General features: G+C 43.8%; 1 protein-coding gene and 1 long non-coding RNA gene across 3 annotated transcripts in view; one reads left to right on the top strand and one right to left on the bottom strand.

Annotated features, from left to right (window-relative positions):
- The window catches only part of ZNF704 (zinc finger protein 704), a 247,423-nt gene extending 230,179 nt beyond the window's left edge, over window positions 1-17,244 (top strand). For both annotated transcript variants that reach the window (XM_002710562.6, XM_051844571.3), the window contains exon 9: window positions 4,885-17,244. In XM_002710562.6, the coding sequence (XP_002710608.5) occupies window positions 4,885-4,996 (112 nt within the window). In that variant the 3' untranslated portion in view covers window positions 4,997-17,244. The remainder of the gene's footprint in view (window positions 1-4,884) is intronic.
- LOC149126255 (uncharacterized) overlaps window positions 14,053-19,276 on the bottom strand; it is a 24,602-nt gene continuing 19,378 nt past the window's right edge. The window contains exon 2 of the long non-coding RNA XR_016235769.1: window positions 14,053-16,273. This is a non-coding gene — a long non-coding RNA (uncharacterized LOC149126255). The remainder of the gene's footprint in view (window positions 16,274-19,276) is intronic.

Below are 19,276 nucleotides of genomic sequence, written 5' to 3'. Positions count from 1 at the left end.
AATTTTGGCTTTGACTGCCTGCACCTCCAGGGTCTTTTCTAGGAAGTCTTTGCCGGTACCTATATCTTGCTGGGTTTCTCCAATGCTCTCTAATAATTTGATGGTGTCAGGTCGTAGATTTAAGTCTTTAATCCATGTTGAGTGAATTTTTGTGTAAGCTGAAAGGTAGGGGTCTTGCTTCATGATTCTGCACGTGGAAATCCAATTTTCCCAGCACCATTTATTGAATAGACTGTCCTTACTCCAGGGATTGGTTTTAGATCCTTGATCAAATATAAGTTGGCTGTAGATGTTTGGATTGATTTCTGGTGTTTCTATTCTGTTCCATTGGTCTATCCATCTGTTTCTGTACCAGTACCATGCTGTTTTAATGACAACTGCCCTGTAGTATGTCCTGAAATCTGGTATTGTGATGCCTCCAGCTTTGTTTTTGTTGTACAAGGATTGCTTTAGCTATTCGAGGTCTCCTGTGTCTCCATATGAATTTCAGCATCATTTTTTCCAGATCTGAGAAGCATGTCTTTGGTATTTTGATTGGTATTGCATTGAATCTATAAATTGCTTTTGGGAGAATGGACATTTTGATGATATTGATTCTTCCAATCCATGAGCATGGAAGATTTTTCCATTTCTTGGTATCCTCTTCTATTTCTTTCTTTAAGGTTTTGTAATTTTCATCGTAGAGATCTTTAATGTCCTTGGTTAAGTTTATTCCAAGGTATTTGATTGTTTTTGTAGCTATTGTGAATGGGATTGATCTTAGAAGTTCTTCCTCAGCCGTGGCATTGCCTGTGTTTACAAAGGCTGTTGATTTTTGTGCATTGATTTTATATCCTGCTACTTTGCCAAACTCTTCTATGAATTCCAATAGTCTCTTAGTAGAGTTCTTTGGATCCCCTAAATAAAGAATCATATCATCTGCAAAGAGGGATAGTTTGACTTCTTCCTTCCCAATTTGTATCCCTTTAATTTATTTTTCTTGCCTAATAGCTCTGGCTAGAACCTCCAGAACTGGATTGAATAGCAGTGGTGAGAGTGGGCATCCCTGTCTGGTACCAGATCTCAGTGGAAATGCTTCCAACTTTTCCCCATTCAATAGGATGCTGGCTGTGGGTTTTTCATAAATTGCTTTGATTGTATTGAGGAATGTTCCTTCCATACCCAGTTTGCTTAGAGTTTTCATCATGAAAGGGTGTTGTATTTTATCAAATGCTTTCTCTGTGTCTATTGAGATAATCATATGGTTTTTCTTCTGCAGTCTGTTAATGTGGTGTATCAAGTTGATTGTTTTGCAAACATTGAACCATCCCTGCATACCAGGGATAAATCCCACTTGGTCTGGGTGGATGATCTTTCCGATGTGTTGTTGCATTCTATTGGCCAGAATTTTATTGAGGATTTTTGCATCTATGTTCATCAGGGATATTGGTCTGTAATTCTCTTTCAATGCTGCATCTTTCTCTGGCTTAGGAATTAAGGTGATGCTGGCTTCATAGAAAGAATTTGGGAGGATTCCCTCTTTTTCGATTGTTCTGAATAGATTGAGAAGAATTGGAGTTAGTTCTTCTTTAAATGTCTGGTAGAATTCAGCAGTGAATCCATCTGGTCCTGGGCTTTTCTTTGTTGGGAGGGCCTTTATTACTGTTTGAATTTCTGTCTCAGTTATGGGTCTGTTTAGGTTTTCTTTGTCTTCCTGGTTCAATTTAGGTAGGTAGCATATGTCCAGGAATCTCTCCATTTCTGATAGATTTCCCTGTTTGCTGGCATACAAGTCCTTGTAGTAATTTCTGATGATTCTTTTATTTCTGTGGTGTCTGTTGTTACATTTCCTTTTTCATCTCTGATTTTATTGATTTGGGTCTTTTCTTTTTTTAGTTAGTTGGGCCAATGGGGTGTCAACTATGTTTATTTTTTCAAAAAACCAGCTCCTCGTTTGGCTGATTTTTTGTAATGTTTTTTTGGATTCAATCCTGTTGATTTCTTCTCTGATTTTAATTATTTCTCTCCTACTAGATTTGGGTCTGGTTTGCTGCAGATTTCCTAGATCCGTGAGATGAATTGAAAGCTCATTTATTTGGTGCCTTTCCAATTTCTTGATGTAGGCACCTATTGATATAAACTTTCCTCTTAACACTGCTTTTGCTGTATCCCATAAGTTTTGGTATGTTTGGAAAAGACCCCAGAAGCACAGGCAGTCAAAGCCAAAATTAACATTTAGGATTACATCAAATTGAGAAGTTTCTGTACTGCAAAAGAAACAGTCAGGAGAGTGAAGAGGCAACCGACAGAATGGGAGAAAATATTTACAAACTACACAACAGATAAAGGGTTGATAACCAGAATCTACAAAGAAATCAAGAAGCTCCACAAATCAAAACAAACAACCCACTTAAGAGATGGGCCAAGGACCTCAATAGACATTTTTCAAAAGAGGAAATCCAAATGGCCAAAAGACACACATGAAAAAATGTTCAAGATCACTAGCAATCAGGGAAATGCAAATCAAAACCACAATGAGGTTTCACCTCACCCCGGTTAGAATGGCTCACATTCAGAAATCTACCAACAATAAATGCTGGAGAGGATGTGGGGAGAAAGGGACACTAACCCACGTTGGTGGGAATGCAAACTGGTTAAGCCACTATGGAAGTCAGTCTGGAGATTCCTCAGAAACCTGAATATAACCCTACCATACAACCCAGCCATCCCACTCCTGGGAATTTACCCAAAGGAAATGAAATTGGCAAACAAAAAAGCTGTCTGCACATTAATGTTTATTGCAGCTCAATTCACAATAACTAAGACCTGGAACCAACCCAAATGCCCATCAACAGTAGACTGGATAAAGAAATTATGGGACATGTACTCTATAGAATACTATACAGCAGTCAAAAACAATGAAACCCAGTCATTTGCAACAAGATGGAGGAATCTGGAAAACATTATGCTGAGTTAATTAAGCCAGTCCCAAAGGGACAAATATCGTATGTTCTCCCTGATCAGCGACAACTAACTGAGCACCAAAGGGGAAACCTGTTGAAGTGAAATGGACACTATGAGAAACAGTGACTTGATCAGCTCTTGTCCTGACTGTTGATATACAATGCAATACTTTATCCATTTTAGTATTTTTGTTTTGTTTTGTTCTAGTACTACTGGTTGAACTCTGTAATTAACACACAATTATTCTTAGGTGTTTAAATTTTAACTGAAAAGTGATCCCTTTTAAATATAAGAGTGGGAATAAGAGAGGGAGGAGTTGTACAACTTGGGACATGCTCAATCGGACTTGCCCCAAATGGTGGAGTTAGAAACGTGCCAGGGGATTCCAATACAATCCCATCAAGGTGGCATGTACCAATGCCATCTCACTAGTCCAAGTGATCAATTTCAGTTCACAATTGATCACACTGATAAGTCTAAGAGTCAAAGGGATCACACAAACAAGACTAGTGTCTGCTAATACTAACTGATAGAATCAAAAAGGGAGAGAACTATCCAACATGGGAAGCAGGATACACAGCAGACTCATAGAATGGCAGATGTCCTAAATAACACTCTGGCCTCAGAATCAGCCCTTAAGGCATTTTGATATGGCTGAAGAGCCCATGAGAGTATTTTAGGCATGGAAAGCCAAGACACTCTGGAAAAGAAAAAAAAAGAAGAAGACCTAAATGAAAGATCTCTGCGAGTGAGATCCCAGTGGAAAGAACGGGCCATCAAAGAAGGAGGTACCTTTCTCTGAAGGGAGGAGAGAACTTCCACTTTGACTATGACCCTGTTGGAATAAGATCAAAGTTGGCGAACTCAAAAGGCTTCCATAGCCTTGGCAGCTCGTGACTAGAGCCTAGGGAGATTACTGACGCCATAAACAACAGTGTCAAATTGTTAAGTCAACAACAGGAGTCACTGTGTACTTACTCCTTATGTGGGATCTCTGTCTTTAATGTGTTGTCCAATGTGAAGTAATGCTATAACTAGTACTGAAACAGTATTTTACACTTTGTGTTTCTGTGTGGGTGCAAACTGATGAAATCTTTACTTAATATATACTAAATCAATCTTCTGTATATAAAGATATTTGAAAATGAATCTTGATGTGAATGGAATGGGAGAGAGAGCAGGAGATGGGAGGGGTGCAAGTGGGAGGGAAATTATGGGGGGGCATTATAATCCATAAACTGTACTTCGGAAATTTATATTTACTAAATAAAAAAATAATATAAAAAAAGGGGGATGCCAGCATCACATGTGGTGGCCTTACCTGCTGTGCCACAACACCACCCATCAGATAATAAATTTTTTTTTACAGGCAGAGTTAAACAGAGAGAGAGAAACAGAGAGAAAGGTCTTCCTTCCGTTAGTTCACCCCCAAAATGGCCGCTATGGCCGGCGTACTGTGCTGATCCGAAACCAGGAGCCAGGTGCTTCCTCCTGGTCTCCCATGTGGGTGCAGGGCCCAAGCACTTGGGCCATCCTCCACTGCCCTCCTGGGCCACAGCAGAGAGCTGGCCTGGAAGAGGAGCAACCGGGACAGAACCCGGCACCCCAACCAGGACTAGAACCCAGTGTGCTGGCACCACAGGCGGAGGATTAGCCTAGTGAGCCACAGTGCCGGCCAGGTAGTTAATTTATAAAAATTGTTTTGAAACCCATGCATAGTCTTTTCCTGATATGCATTTTCTATCAACTTTTGAAGAACCATCATAAATACAGTTTCAAAAACATTTGCAGCGAAATAAACTTCATGGAACTCTATTTTCCACAAACCTTTTGAAGTACTTCCTAACTCATTTTTCTCTTTCTTTCAAGGGCCTTCGAGTACTCCTTGGAAGGCCCCTGGAGCTGCTCCCGCTAAACCAGTCTTCCTTGTGTCTCTTTCAGGAAGCCCAGGGGGGAGGGCAAGAAGTGCAGGAAGGTGTACGGGATGGAGAATCGAGACATGTGGTGCACTGCCTGCCGCTGGAAAAAGGCCTGCCAGAGGTTCATCGACTGAGATAGGCTGGCCGGCCTGGCACCCTGAGCCCCCGCCACCTCGCCTTCCGTGGCAAGTGTCGGAGAAAGCTTTTCCCTCGGAACAAAACGCACTTGGAGCCCACTTCCAGGAATGTAGATGGAGTTAGAGCAGAAAGAAAGAAAAAGTGAAAGCAAGCCCATCACCCTCGCTGCTCGTAACTGGGAACCCACGCTGGAGCAGCTCTAACTCTTTGGTTTCCTTCAGATGCAAAGTCGGTGGTTTTTGCTCTCTGTCTAGATTAACTATGGACTTCTGAGGGAGGCCTGTTTTGATAAGCTTTCTGAATTTTGCCGTTTCCAAGATTTTTTGACACTAAAGCTACGTGTTGCTCAGTAGCATTTGTACAAAGAACGGTGGCCACTTTGTGAATAGTCTTTTCCCTGTTTTCCATTCCGCTTTGGGAGCAGTACACATCATGATGTGTTGCAGGAAGCTGCAGCGCTGCGGGTATCTTTTCTATGACTTTTTTCATTTGTTTTGTTTTTAAGAATGGCCCCCAAACTGAACCGCGGGAAAGCCATTAGCTTGGAGGGCCCCACATGGCATAAACTCTAAAAGCAATTGGCAATGGAAATGACCAGCAGGCTTCAGCCCCAAGCAGAGTTCAGGGCAGTCCAGCTGTTGGGAAACATCTGGAAGAAATCCTCGGGTGAGAAAGAAGCTCTTCCCCAAGACGCAGCACAGCTACTTCTCTGCCAGCCACAGCTCAGTCGCAAACTGGCCCCCGTGGCCGTCTGGGTAAGCCTCGATGCTTCTTTCCATGATGTGATAGAAACTGCAGCTCGGATCTGCTGGTTACTGCTTGCCTCTCAAGATTGTGGCCAGGTTATTGGGTCAACGGTACTTCCCTCAAAACTCCACCACTGACTGATTCCAGGAAAGGTAGAAAATTCCAGACTACCCCAGCAGGTTCGTTTTAGACAAAAGAGCACAGCCAACATGCCCCCTTCTGATCAGAAAGTCAAGTTAAGGCCACAAACCTACTTCTATTCTGAGTGCACTTTTATAATGGGTTTTTTGCTTTAGCATGTCTGGGAGATGGGTTAATGAACAATATAAACATTTTATGGGTAAATGAGAGGTCCAAGCCTTTATTTTTCTTAACACAACTTTGGAGCTATTCATTTAGAATTTGCTCTGAAGGAAACACACAGAACACCAAAAGGAAAATGCTTGGTATAGGAATCTCTCCGTTCGGTAGGGCCAGGCTTGCACTGGGCTCTGTTCGTGGGGCTTTCTAAAACCTGTCTGTTGTGTTTGCTTGCTTGTTGGTTGATTGGTTTGGGAGACAGGCTGAGTTGTCAAGCCCTGCAAATAAGTGCATTCTCTGTCGACCCTACTCTAGAATGCCCTGCTAAAGAGGTCTTTCTCCTATACCTATGCAAAGAAGTAAGAGCACCTTATAGGAGGCACTGTGTAGGGGCGGGAGAAGAAGGGCCAGCCACAGGCATGTTTAATTGCACAGAGGAAAGTTTAATATATGTCTAGAGATTGTATATTTGCTTTTTTTAAAGAGTAGCAAGAAGTCATCAAGAAATGATGGGTATCATTTTAGATATATATATATATATATAAGCAAAGGAAGTATGAGGGACTTTGACGACGCAACAGCCACAATCTGTGCACTCATATGTTTTGGCAACTTTATTATTAAACTCTTGTGACTTTTTAAAATTATTCCTTGGAAGAGATCCTGGTTCTTTCCTTCATTCATTTATGGGAAAAAAAAAAACACACTTATTTCAAGAAAAAAGAAAAAGATCTAATTTCTCACCAAGACTAGCCAGAGCACCAGCTACTCAAGGCCAGCCAGGAAAGAGTATTTTTTTAAATGCAGAAATGTTTTGCTTCCTGCTTCCTCCACCCCAGCATGTCCTTTCTGCTCCTCGTGTCGTGCCGCTGCACTTGCAGCCCTGCTGCTGTGGTGATACCCTGGTCTGGTCCAGGAGGCCCTGGGCCATCAGCAAATCGCTCAGTGGCCAGGGAGGCCAGGACTGTTCAAGCAATCAAACAAGCTCGCTGTGTGCTTAAATGACCACAGTGGAGCCATCTTGGACCAGATGTTATTCTCTTCAGCAGAGCACCCTGACCTTTGACCCTTGGATGAAGTCACCAATAAAAAAAAAAAAAGATTGAAGTGATGCGGGAATGAATCCATCCCCCTTCCCAGAACTTTGCCATGGAGCAGTCCTGGAGCAAGGCCCTGGGCCTCCAACCCCCAAAGACACCGTCCATGAGCTTGGGCCTTGCTCAGCCAAGCTCAGTCCATCCCTGGCTTTAGCCAGTGCACAGGTGTAAGCAAAACCATAGAGCCGAATACAACATCCTGGAATTTCTTTTCCTTTCTAAAGCCTTCTGCACACAGTCTTCTGTATCTGCCACCCAAGTCGGGGTCCTCTCTGCTCCGTGTCCTTTCTTCTCTGGCTTCCAGGGGCAGACAGACCCTCAGTACCTTCCTGGATACACAGACACCTGTTCCCTGTCTTGGGAGAGCACCAAGCTACCCCTGGCTGGCCTTGAAGAAAGCCACCCAGAAAGCAATGAATTGCAATATACAGCCACTGATTGTAAAATTTGAATTTTTTTAAGTAGAGTCATTTTGTTATATTTTGGAACTAAATGAAGTGCCAAGTTAAGCCAGACTTGGATTTTGTGCCGTCCCTTGAAGCCAAGTTCTTTCTGTCTTCATTTGGCAGAGAGGAGGGGCGGGAGCTGGGTGGGGGGGAGGGGGTGCAGGAGGAGTCCCACAGTACACTGGCTGCTGAAGTGGCACCCCATGGGTCTGTGCAACAGGAGAGGGAGATCATGCTATCAGGGCCCCGGGCAGTTCCAAATAAGTCACCTTGTAGGCTTCTGATGATGTACCCCAACAGACTGTCACTTCTCTCGAAAGATGGTGCTTCCCAGTGAGCGACAGGGCATCTCCAGTGAGCTGCAAAGCAAAGAGTGTATGGCAGGCAGTTTCGAGCTGCAGTCCTTCCCCAAGGACACGTGCCCAGTTTGTAGGAAGCGGTGTGACAGTGTGGAGAAGACACTCGGATAGCAAGTGGGTGAGGAAGGCGATGCCAGAAGTCTGGATATCTAGCCGCTGCCCCTCCTCTGGGTATCCATCAGCCAGTGCCTGTCCTCAGACACCTCCCAGGGAGCAGCCAGGCTCTCTCCCGCTGCACTGCCCGCAGCTGCCTGTGGGGAAGCAGCTCGGGCCAAGGGGCGGAGCTGCCCTTTACACCTCCAGCAGGCAGGGACTTCTCTCCCTCACTTCCTGGAAGGTTCCCTTCCTTGGTTGGCCAAAGCCAGAGTCGGGAAGAGAGTGGTGAGTTTCTGAGCGGGCGTAGGCACGCAGAGCTGAAAAGTGCCTGTCAGCGGCTCCACACACCATCAAGATGTCTGCACACTCCTCATCACCTTGCAGAGGCAAGTGGTCGTTCAAGACTGGCACCTGTGACGGTTGCTGGGCTTTCCAAAGAGATAGTCATGTGATTTCTGAAAGGGACATGTCCCCCCGTTACATGTCGGGAGCGCCCGAGCTGCAGCCTGCTGTGTCTGCGGTCACACTATGCCCCACTTCTGCGAGCCGCCCCGGGGCTCGGAGTCAGCTGGCACTGCAGGCATTCGTCAGACTCCATGGGAGAACAACAGCGCAGCGTGCGGAGAAGACGTGGCAAGAGTTGTACACAGAGGCGAGAACACTTGGAGAATAGTAGCAAAATACTGTAAATACTTTTCATTTCCTCAGGGAAAAAAAAAATATGTGAAAATCTGGAGAATCCTAAGACGAGGAAGAATTTTACTCATTTGAAAGTCTTGTGTATCAGAGCGGTGTTTTTCAGATGCACATGGGATCACTGCAAGAGAGATTGGCAGGAGCAGGGCGATACTGCCTTGTACAAGGCATGGGGTGCCCTGCGGTGCAGAGCTGCCCGAAGCTGACCTGCAGGTGCAGTGCCTGCTGGGTACTCATGGACCCAGGGATGGCTTTTTGCTGAATGTAATTGTGATCTGAAGCCTTGCCCTTCATTGCCACGACCAGCTGGTTGGGAGACTTCATTAGCTCTAAGGAGGCTTCTGTGGGTGACAGAAAGCTAGCAAAGAGGTGCGTTTTGCTTTATTGGCATGTTGAGGAGCAAACTTCCATAGACCTTTTTTGGACAAGGTGCTGCTTTTTCTCACAATCTTGTACACTTTCCATCAACCGCATCAGCTCTAGCACTGACCTGCGTGAACCAGGGAAGACATTTTGCATACAAATGAGTGGAAACATAGCAGGATTCATGAATATGAATGAGCATGTGGATCTTTTGGAGAGAGTGCTGGGCACGCGGGTCAACTAGAAATTCCATCTCTCAAGAAAGTGACCCTACCAGTGGCACAAAGACTCTGCTTGCTCTTCCTCCCTGGGGGGAGCCCTCCATAGGGGAGTTCTTTCATTGTGTCTCTTTGCATTGTAATTAGCCAAACCTGAAGTCAGTAAATGAAATGTGATTAGCACTTTTTGGTACCGAGTGTATCACCGAGTAATGCACACCAGTAGAGCAAAAAAGTATGAAATGTATTGAAGACCAACTGGTTTGCTTATTATGACTGGCTTTGAAAAAGCCCACGTCTAATGCTACATATGCTTTAAAAGGTGTATCCCTCATAGTACCAGGAATCAAAATAGAAATTTTTACTTCTGGTCCTGTTTTGTAAATAGAACCTGTTTTTTGAAGACAATCTCATGTTTTATAACTTTGGTTGTGGGGCTGAGAATCACAGTAGTAAAGTGTAGTGGCAAAATATCATCTTAAATCCAATAATAATTATAGCTTAATTTTCCAAATACCATAAGAGCTGGACTGCTACAGCTTCTGCAGCTCTAAGAAGGATGCCACTTTTATAATAAGCATTGGGACTCAACTTCTCACGTTAAGAGAACTGGAAATATTTTACAAGATGCAGTGTTTTGTAATCACAAAGAACATGAACATTTTGTGGGAAATGACTTTGGTTTTATACATTGTAGCTTATTTTTTAAAATACAGTATTTTACCAGGCAGGCAGTGTTAGTATTTCAAGCATTCCTGCTCACCAAACAAAGGGCTATGCCTCTTCTAAGCCAGTGTTTTGATGTCTATCTTCCAGTTAACCCTTTGCTGCAAGGGCAGAAATGCAGATCAGATGGAATGGTTAGTACAAGAGAATCTACGCCTTTTAGCATTACCAGTGTGTGTTTTCAAAGTATTATGGGAAAAAAGACACTTCAAAAATCATCCCATGTATTTTAAAACTGTAAAATGTTAGCAGTTGTGCTTTAGGCCGTGAGAGAAATATTCTTACAAATTCTTTAGTGTAAAATGTTGAATTTTGTCCCAAAGATATGTTTACCACTTGACCTGTCAACCACACACCCGCATTTAACTACAAGTGTATCACTTGGTGGAAATTTCTAGAATCATGGTATATAGGTCCAGAGCTAGAATTTTTAGGTGATCAGTGGTGTCTCAGATAACTATTGTCCTCAGCACATGCTCAGTGGCTTTGATCTCCTTGTCAGAACAAGTGCTTGATTTTTCACTGTGAGGGACTCAGGCACACAAGGGTTGTGATCAAAAAGGGACCGTGTTCCCCTGATTCAGAAATAAGGAGGGGAGCTGAGGAGAGTTTATTGACTGCACAAATAAGACCAAGTCTTGCCAAAACCATTTCATAATGCTGTACAAGTTTTTCAAGCCCACTCATTGTTGAAACAAGAAAGCATCTTTTCTAAGATGTGAGTAATCCAAAAACCAGCCTAATGAGCCAAGTTTGCAGATAACATCAAAAGAAAAGCTAAAATGGTTGTAGCTACATTGCACAACTCCCATGAGGCGGTCAGAAGGCTACGCAGACCTTGGTTGCAAATAGGCTGAGAATCTGCACACAAGAGAACTAGAAACGCATGGTGTTGAGGAAAACCATGCGTAGCCTTGACTCCCAGTGTGTGATGAGGCCACCTGAAACCTCTAGCTGCTTGGCTTGGAACATCTCCATTGTTAGCATTTGAGTCCCAAAGAAGTGCCAATTGCTGTATGGTTTTGAACCAAATGAGTCCCATTTGATCTTTAAATAGAAGCTTCTTGATGATGTATAGCAGAGGTTGCCAATTTACATGTCTCAAAAGAGCCGGGCAAGTTCTGTCCATGATGGATGCAGATCAGACAAAAGTGTGACAGCAGAGAAATGGTGAGACCGTGAACCAGAGAGCACACACCTCCTCTGAAGGGGGACCCACACTCAGTCCTAGACAATCAAAACTGCATAGAAATCAGGCCCTGGGCTGCCAGATCTCCTGACTTGGAAATATATGACCTACATGTTAAGTGTGGACAACTAGCTCAGATTCTTGGCCGATACCGTGCAGACCAAAGAGAAGCTGCCTGTGGGTAGATGCGGCCCTTGGCAACCCATTGTCAGCTGCTGGGGGAAGTAGATCTCACATGCTATGCCATCAGGCCAAGTTTCTCCATCAGCCCCACAGACACACATGTTGGCACCTTCTGGGCAGCTAAAAGAAGGGAAAGAAGTCACATATCCCCCAGGAACATTCTCATGGAAGAACTTGAATATAGAAATTGATACTATAGAAATTGATACACTAGTCTTGCCTCTGATCAGATATTCCAAGTTGTTCACCAGTTCTAGTGAGAGCTGCCTCCTGCTGGCATGCCCAGGCCAGGCCTCAAAGCATTGACTAATGTAATCCTAATTTTCTTACTGTTTTCATTACCGTGACCACTGTGATGAGGGGCTGGCAAAGAGCAGCCTTGTGCCTTCAGCAAAGGCGAGCAGGAGCCCCTGAAGTTTTTAAGATAGCACACGTCGCCTCCTTGTGCCAAAGTCCTCTGCCAGCCTCTTCACACCCCTGCCCTCTCCCCCTGCCTCATGAGACTTCATTCCAGTGTAGAATCACCGTTGTCCTTGCCTCAGAACTGGTAGGTACTTAAGTATGTGTCCACTGAGTTCAAAAGCATTTTTCCAAAACCTTAGTTAGTATCTTTGACTAAGGTCCAAAACAAAATGGGAATAATCGTGTTGTAGAAAACACTAGAAGGGCTTCCATCACTTGGATGGACGGTTATTTTAAACTGTATCTTGCTTTGGAGTCCTGATGGAGTCCAGATAATCAATAACCCTTTCATGTATATAACAAAGTATTTCTCTTTCAGATTCATCATTTCAGCTGATCCTCATAAGAACCTAGTATAGAATAGGAACGTTGAAGGTCACCATCACCCATGTGCAAGGCCAACCCAGAGTAGTCTTGAACATTTGAGTCAGCTTCATTATGCAAGCAGGGAGGAAGCGCTGGCCCAGACCTTAGTCATCCAGAACCACTCTCCCCTGAGAAGAGCCAGGGCCGCACCATGGCCTCCACCAGCCCTTTCAGAGCAGGCCTCTCAGCATAGGGGTACAGAGACCACTCCTCTGATCATTCATGTTCAGGTGGCAACTTCCTCATTCCCAAATGTGTTCTCACACCTTTAGTCCCTAGACTGCAGGCAGCTAAGTAATTACTAAATTGTTCATTTAGTCACTAATACTGTGTTCTGAGTAAAAGTTCTGGCTCCTTGAGAAAATTTATTTTGTTGCTAGCATTCAACATTTGCTATATAAATTTAACTTGATGCCAGAAAATAGAAAACCAGCTCAGATTTGTAACTTGTAATCAATAAGTACTGTAATCGCAACATTGGGAACATCTGCTAATCTGGCTTAGTCATGTTTAAAGGTGAATGCCATTTAGGCAACGTTACTATACATGAGATTTCTTACATCGTAAATGATGAAAAGGCGTGGCAAGGCCCTTCCTCTTCTCCCATGAGTTGGCCAGGTTGAACGTCTTCAGTTTAGGGAAAAGCCATTCATGGGGAATTTAGTTATGGAGCTAGACTCAGCCTCAAAAGAAGCACTTGAGCCTGTCAGCTCCTTCATTAATAGACTTTGTGATGAATGATGCCTTCATTGTGTTGCTAAAGAAATCCAGTGCTGGAGGAGGAATTGGCCCATTTTGCAGTGATTAGAGCCAGCACCCATACAGGGACAGGACTTGAACAATCCAAGCCTTAGGGAGAAAAAGGAGAGCTATGGTTCCCAAAGCATGTGACTATAGATTTGAAAGGTGGACATTCTAGTCCTTGGTTTTCAAAAATGCCTTTTGTGTTGGGCACCATCCACATAATGATTAACTACCAGCTTCCAAAGAGAAGAGCCCCTTTATTTCTATTATAAAAATGCAGAGAATTGCTTATTTTTGAAGATTTTTTTATTTGTTTGAAAAGCATAGTTAGAGAAAGAAAGGACTTCCATCCACAGGTTCACTCCCCCAAAGGACCACGATGGTCAGGGCTGGGCCAGGCCAAAGCCAGGAGCCTGGTGCTCCATCTGGGTCTCCCATGGGGGTGGCAGGGCCCCAAGCACTTGGGCCATCTTCTGCTGCATTCACAGGCTCATTAGCAGGGAACTGGATGGGAAACAGAGCAGCCAGGATATGAGCCAGTACACTAACATAGCATCAGCTTAACCCTCTGTACCACAACACCAGCCCAAGGATCACATCTGAAATCTACTTAGCTATTCTGTTTTCTTTCTTGGACCAAATCTCTCAATTTTTAATTCAAAAGATTAGAGTAAAAAGCCTTAACTTAAAAAAAAAAAAAAAAAGCAGAAGAGCAATCATTAAAGGAGACTCTTTTCCTTTAAAAGAGGCACTCCTTTCTTTCTTCCGACTTCCCTCAACATCCCTGACTAAAGGGAAAACAACCTTTGGGAAACAGCAGTCCCTATGCTGCACATTAGTCCTGCTTTCTCCCATGGCGGCAGCCACCTCCGAATTTTTAAGTGACCTGCTTTCTCTCCCTGCTCTGCCCTCATCTCCCCATGCAGGAGGCCAGGCTGTTTTAGACTTGGTTTTACTTCCGTGCTGCTGATTTCTCTGAAATTAAGGTCCCAGGGATAAATCTTCCTGCGACTGGTACTTTAGGGCTCAGTCAGTGCGGCCACCACCTTCCTCCAGGGGGTGGGGGTGTGGGGAGCAGGAGGGACATTCCTGTCTGTGGCAGCAGGGTTATAGGTGATCCCAAGGCGAATGGCTCAGCGTCCAACCTGCCAAGAGATGTGTTCAGCCACCCTGATAAAGAGTGGCCAGGGGGACACTTTCCCCTGACTCAAAGCTCCTGCACCTGTCACCTGCCCCACCAGACCCTGCCACCTGCAAGGCAGGTAGAGCCATCAGAACCACCAGCCACGCCAACTGACTTGCGAGGGCAGAGGGCCAGAGTGTCATGTTCCATCACGCCAGGCTCTGACCTTGCAATTACAGAGCAAACAGAACTGCCTGTGTTGTGTCAAAAGGAAGCAGCTTCTGCAGTGTATAATTGTTTTGATTTTATTTGAGGAAAGAGAAAATGACTGCAAACTGCTCACATGTTTGCTGCTTGTCCCTCAGCACCCCCTGAAGTCCCCTTCCCATTTGAGGACAGAGAGGGAAGAGGACCTCTTGGGGCCGGCAGCTGACAAGAGTTTGAACCCCTCAGGGATCTACAGTGGCACTTAGTAAACAACGGCCCCAACCCCACCCCCCAAAAATTGAGCCAGTGCTGTTACCCACCCATGCAGGTTACCCACCCATGTTAGGCTTCCTGCACTCTGCTTTTTGGAAATCAATGGCTGTGACCTGACCAAGCTCTGTGATGACAGCAAAAACCCCCCTGCCCAGCATCCTAACTATTCGGGAACCTCCTTTAGAATAGACTTAGAGTTTTAGAGAAGGACTTAACACCCCCAAAATATACTAATTTCATGACTTCAAGAAATGAAAATGCTCTAGGTGTAAAATGTCATTAATCAGTATTTTCCTAAAGTACACCCTAGAATTCCTATTTTTGTAATTAATGGTTGCACAATGGTCAGCCACTTGAACATACGCTCTCTGGAATAACCAGATACTCGTATAGTTTCCAAAGTGTTTCATGTATCAAAACCCTATATTCTTACAGGAAGAACTCAGGATAAGAAACAATTGCTAGGTCCCAAAGGGTTCATGACTATCATCAAATATGACTGCCCAGTGGCCTACAGTCATTTTGTTCAAATGAGGGAGCTGGGGAGAGAGAACAGTAATCATAAAACCTCTGTTGCCCTTGGGCTATGATAAGGTTTAGCAAAACTGCTTTTAAAACTTAAGCCATCTTTTGAACTGTTTTCTACACCAAATCTGAACTATTTAATATTTGGAATGGGGTATTTGGTGGAAATGCTACTGGCAGAAAGCATTGCTTTGTATTGCCCACTAAACAAGTATGATAAGACAAAGACTGGAGGGAGAGGCCAGCATTCAAATGATAGGCATTCGCAGGAAAGTGGGCGCTCCTCCAAAACCCATGTGGCAATGCTATCCAATGTTTAGAGAGCTTTTGAAATACAATCTTACCACCATTAGGGGGTGAGCAGTTGCTTGCAAAAGTCTTTAATATTAGTGAATGAATGTATAAAAGTGTGAACTATGCATTTTCAAAGAATAAAGTGTACTTTGTAATGAATCCCAGTAAATTTTTTTCATAAAGACTTATCACAACTGCAGACTATTCAAAATAAACTTGAATCCTATCCTTGAGAGGTATGGCTCTCCCAGTTATATTCTCTGGCTGATATTGTTAAAGACAGTGCATTGAAACTTTCCTCTGAAACTTCAGGCCCTGAAAAATTCAGCCATTAAGGTGAATCAGTGGGAAATGGTTTATATTTTAGTCCCTCAGCATGAATGGGAAATGCTGTTACGAAATGTACCCAGTTCTTTCAAGGTGGATGTTCTAGGAACACTGGATTAACAAGCAAACAAAACTGCATAAAGTTAATGAACATCATGTTGGATAAAACAGCACAGGTTTTGTCTACTGCATTTGCATTCTCAATCCAAGAGGGTTTCGGTTATATAACATTAAAGAACAAAATACAAAAATATTTTCCAGCAAGGCAAATCATTAATCTTCTCAAAAGTACATGGAGATTGTAACGTATTTGAAAAGCAAAATGCCCCGTATCGCAGATCTCTTCAGCCCTCTTGTTGATTTTCATGAGACCTTTCTCCGTGATAATTTGTCTTCGCTCATTAATCATTGCTTCACTGTGTTGCTCAGCACGGGAGAATAGTCCTTCCTTCATTTGACAATGTAAAAATAATCCACGTTTCTGTCATTCTGGTTCTCTTCTATGTCTGTTGAGCGTTCCCCAATTGTCTGTCTGTAAAATACAGGAAAACACACTTGTAAACCTGGTACTGAAGGTTATACTGGATATGTTTGCTACCTGATTAGAAGTTAGTGGGGGAGGGGCAATGTGTCTTTTTATATGATTTTTAGCCAAATCCAGATGTTCTGACACTGCGTTTCTGAATACTTATCCGACTGTACATATAGCCTGTGGAGGTTCAGGTTAATACACCTTTTCCCTGACTGTTCTCAGCCATGCTCCTTGCCAGCTTTGGCACATTGTATATAGATTTGTTGAATGTTTAAATGATGTCGTTTTTCTAAATGCTGTTCTCTAAAACAACTTTTTGAATGTTTTTTGCTTTCCATTGTTTTGGACTTTGTGTGTTAGTTTAAAAAAAAAAAAAACTTTCGTACATCTTTAACACCAGGAAAAATATTTTAAAATAAACTGGTGCTAATTGGAACCGAAGAAAAATTTCAGCTTGAAGATTTATAATAGAAAATGTTCACACTAGTTAAACTGCACTTTCCCGAGGGGACAGCTGACATCTCACTGAAATGGGCGTCAGGAGGACCACCGGCTGTGTACAGTTTCTCTGGCCCATTGAAGTGTAAAATACAGAAGCGGCTCTGTCTCCCCAGAGCTGAGGATTGGCTGCATCGGTGCTCTGGCAGGAGTTAGGTAGAAGGAAAGGCTTAGAGTTAAGGATCACTTTAGTACTCGTCTTCTGGTCTTTGGACTTTCATGTTTTGTAATGCTTAGCTGTAACAATGAGTATGGTGTTGCCAATCTCGTCTGACGTCATCGTTGACCTGTACTTAACTTTGTGTATGGTTCTACCTTGGGTTGCACTGGCACAAAGCAAGCCAGAACACTGGACTTTCAATCAGACCATTCTGACTTCTACAGTGTCCACACACATGAATTTAAATGCACTTGTAACTGGTGGATTACCATGAAATAAGTCTAACTTCCACTTAATAAAAGTTTTTTGTGTATCCGCTTCTGTTTGGGAGCCATTTCTTCAAGTAACGGGTAACAAACTGATACCAAGAAAGGCTCACTGGGGTTAGAGGGTTTGAGGTTTTACCCAGGATTAAAAAACTAAGAATCAAGAGCATATCTTCCCCATTTCTACTGTTCACCATCAAAGTCATTGTTCAAAGGGTGTGGGATGAAATCTCTCCCAGTGGCCTTGTCAGTTACAACCTAAAACCAGTGCCTTGACAATGACAGTCCTGCTACATGAGCTGAACCCTTTTTGCTGCAGATCCTGTGGTCCTGAGCGAATAGACACAATGTGCAGAGAAATGACTGTCCATTCTAATGCTAAGACAGCCTGCAAACCCCTCTCCAGGCCAAGTGTGTGTCCCCTAGAACTCAATGTGTTTACCTACAAGAGCCAAACGTGCGTCTGTGTTCAACAAGGCATCAGGCTTTGGAGTCCCACAGACTTGCACACAGATCTGAGTTTTGCCTCTTGCTGGATGGATAGAGGGACAAATGATTTTACCTTTATAGATCTCATCCTTATTATAAGAATGATAACAAAAGAAAGGAAAATTGGTTAGCCTGATTTGCACAATAACTTTACTCTGTCCAGTTAGCCTGGAGATAGGGAGGAATATGACTCATGGCCTGCTCTCTTGTCCCCAAAAGTTCCTGCATCCTGGGATTATCTGAAATGATAATGTCGCGGTGCACAGAGAAGTATTCCACAAAGGAAAGCCAAAACACTCAACATCCAGAACCTTCAGTAGCCAAGAGGAGTGTCTGAATGCCAGAATTCTCTCTTTTCAATCCCTTAGAAAAATTTCTAGGATGAAAATGTCCTTCCCTATTAACTAGCATACACACAACATCTGCATGTTTTCTTGGTGGCCATCGTAGTTTGCATCCATTAGGAGAATGGGCTGTGGGACCAAGGTCCATGGCTCAGCCTCTTGGAGAGCTAGAGTGTCCTGAGGGTCACACAGCTGGACGCCACTGCTGTCTTCCAGACCAGCCCCATCTCAGCCTAGCTCCCACAAACAGAAGCCTTGTGATTTCCTCCCATTCCGCTCTTGGACCTTCCCTGAGATGCAGTGGGACAGGAGGCAGGACGAAGGTTGCCGAACTCCCACGCGGTGCCACGCAGTATGCAGATGCTTCTGTGTGGTGATCTCATTTGCTGCCCACCATAGCTCTGTGGTGCACCCTCTGAGGGGCACTACAGCAGCCCCTCCTGCTCGTCCATGGTTTCAGTTATCCGAGGTCAACCTGGCTGGATGATCCTACTTCTGACGTGCTGTCAGAAGGTCAGTAATCGCCCAGTGGCGCATGAGAGTGCCAGCCCCACTCACTCGTCTCATGGTGTAGCTATTGTGTCATCTCAGACCACCCCAAGAAAAGGTGTGAGTGTGGTACAATAAGATATTTTGAAATAGAAATACACAGCATTCCCATAGCTATTAGCATAGGGTATTGTTATGATTGTGCTGTTTTATTATTGGTTATTACTGTTAATCTCTTACTGTGCCTAATTTATAATGTAAATCCTAACCTAAGTATGAGTGTATAGGAAAAGACCTAATATTTATATAGGCTTCAGTAGTATGTGAGGGTTCACATATCCCCTGGGAGTCTTGGAAGGTATCCCCTGTGGCTAAAAGGCTAGATATTCTATCACCCCCCCTTTTATCCAGGAGACACCCCCTTACAGGCCCAGTAACTGACCCAACACCACACAGCCCGGAAGGATGTGGACATCCCTTACCCCAAGCCCATCCATGGTAGATACGTGTATTTTGGAAGTTAATCATATGTGGATTCACTGTGGGTTAGGAAGGCAGAGCTAATCTTTATTTTATTTTTTTTTTAAGATTTATTTATTGGAAAGAGTTACACAGAGAGAGGAGAGGCAGAGAGAGAGAGAGAGAGAGAGAGGTCTTCAATGCAATGGTTCACTCCCCAATTGGCCGCAACAGCCAGAACTACACCAATCCAAAGCCAGGAGCCAGGAGCAGCTTCTGGGTCTCCCACGTGAGTGCA

This window comes from Oryctolagus cuniculus, chromosome 6, assembly GCF_051225735.1.
Source record: "Oryctolagus cuniculus isolate XC-2025 breed Fujian yellow rabbit chromosome 6, ASM5122573v1, whole genome shotgun sequence".
Taxonomy (NCBI): Eukaryota; Metazoa; Chordata; class Mammalia; order Lagomorpha; family Leporidae; genus Oryctolagus; species Oryctolagus cuniculus.
This window is presented reverse-complemented; position numbering and strand designations above follow the sequence as displayed.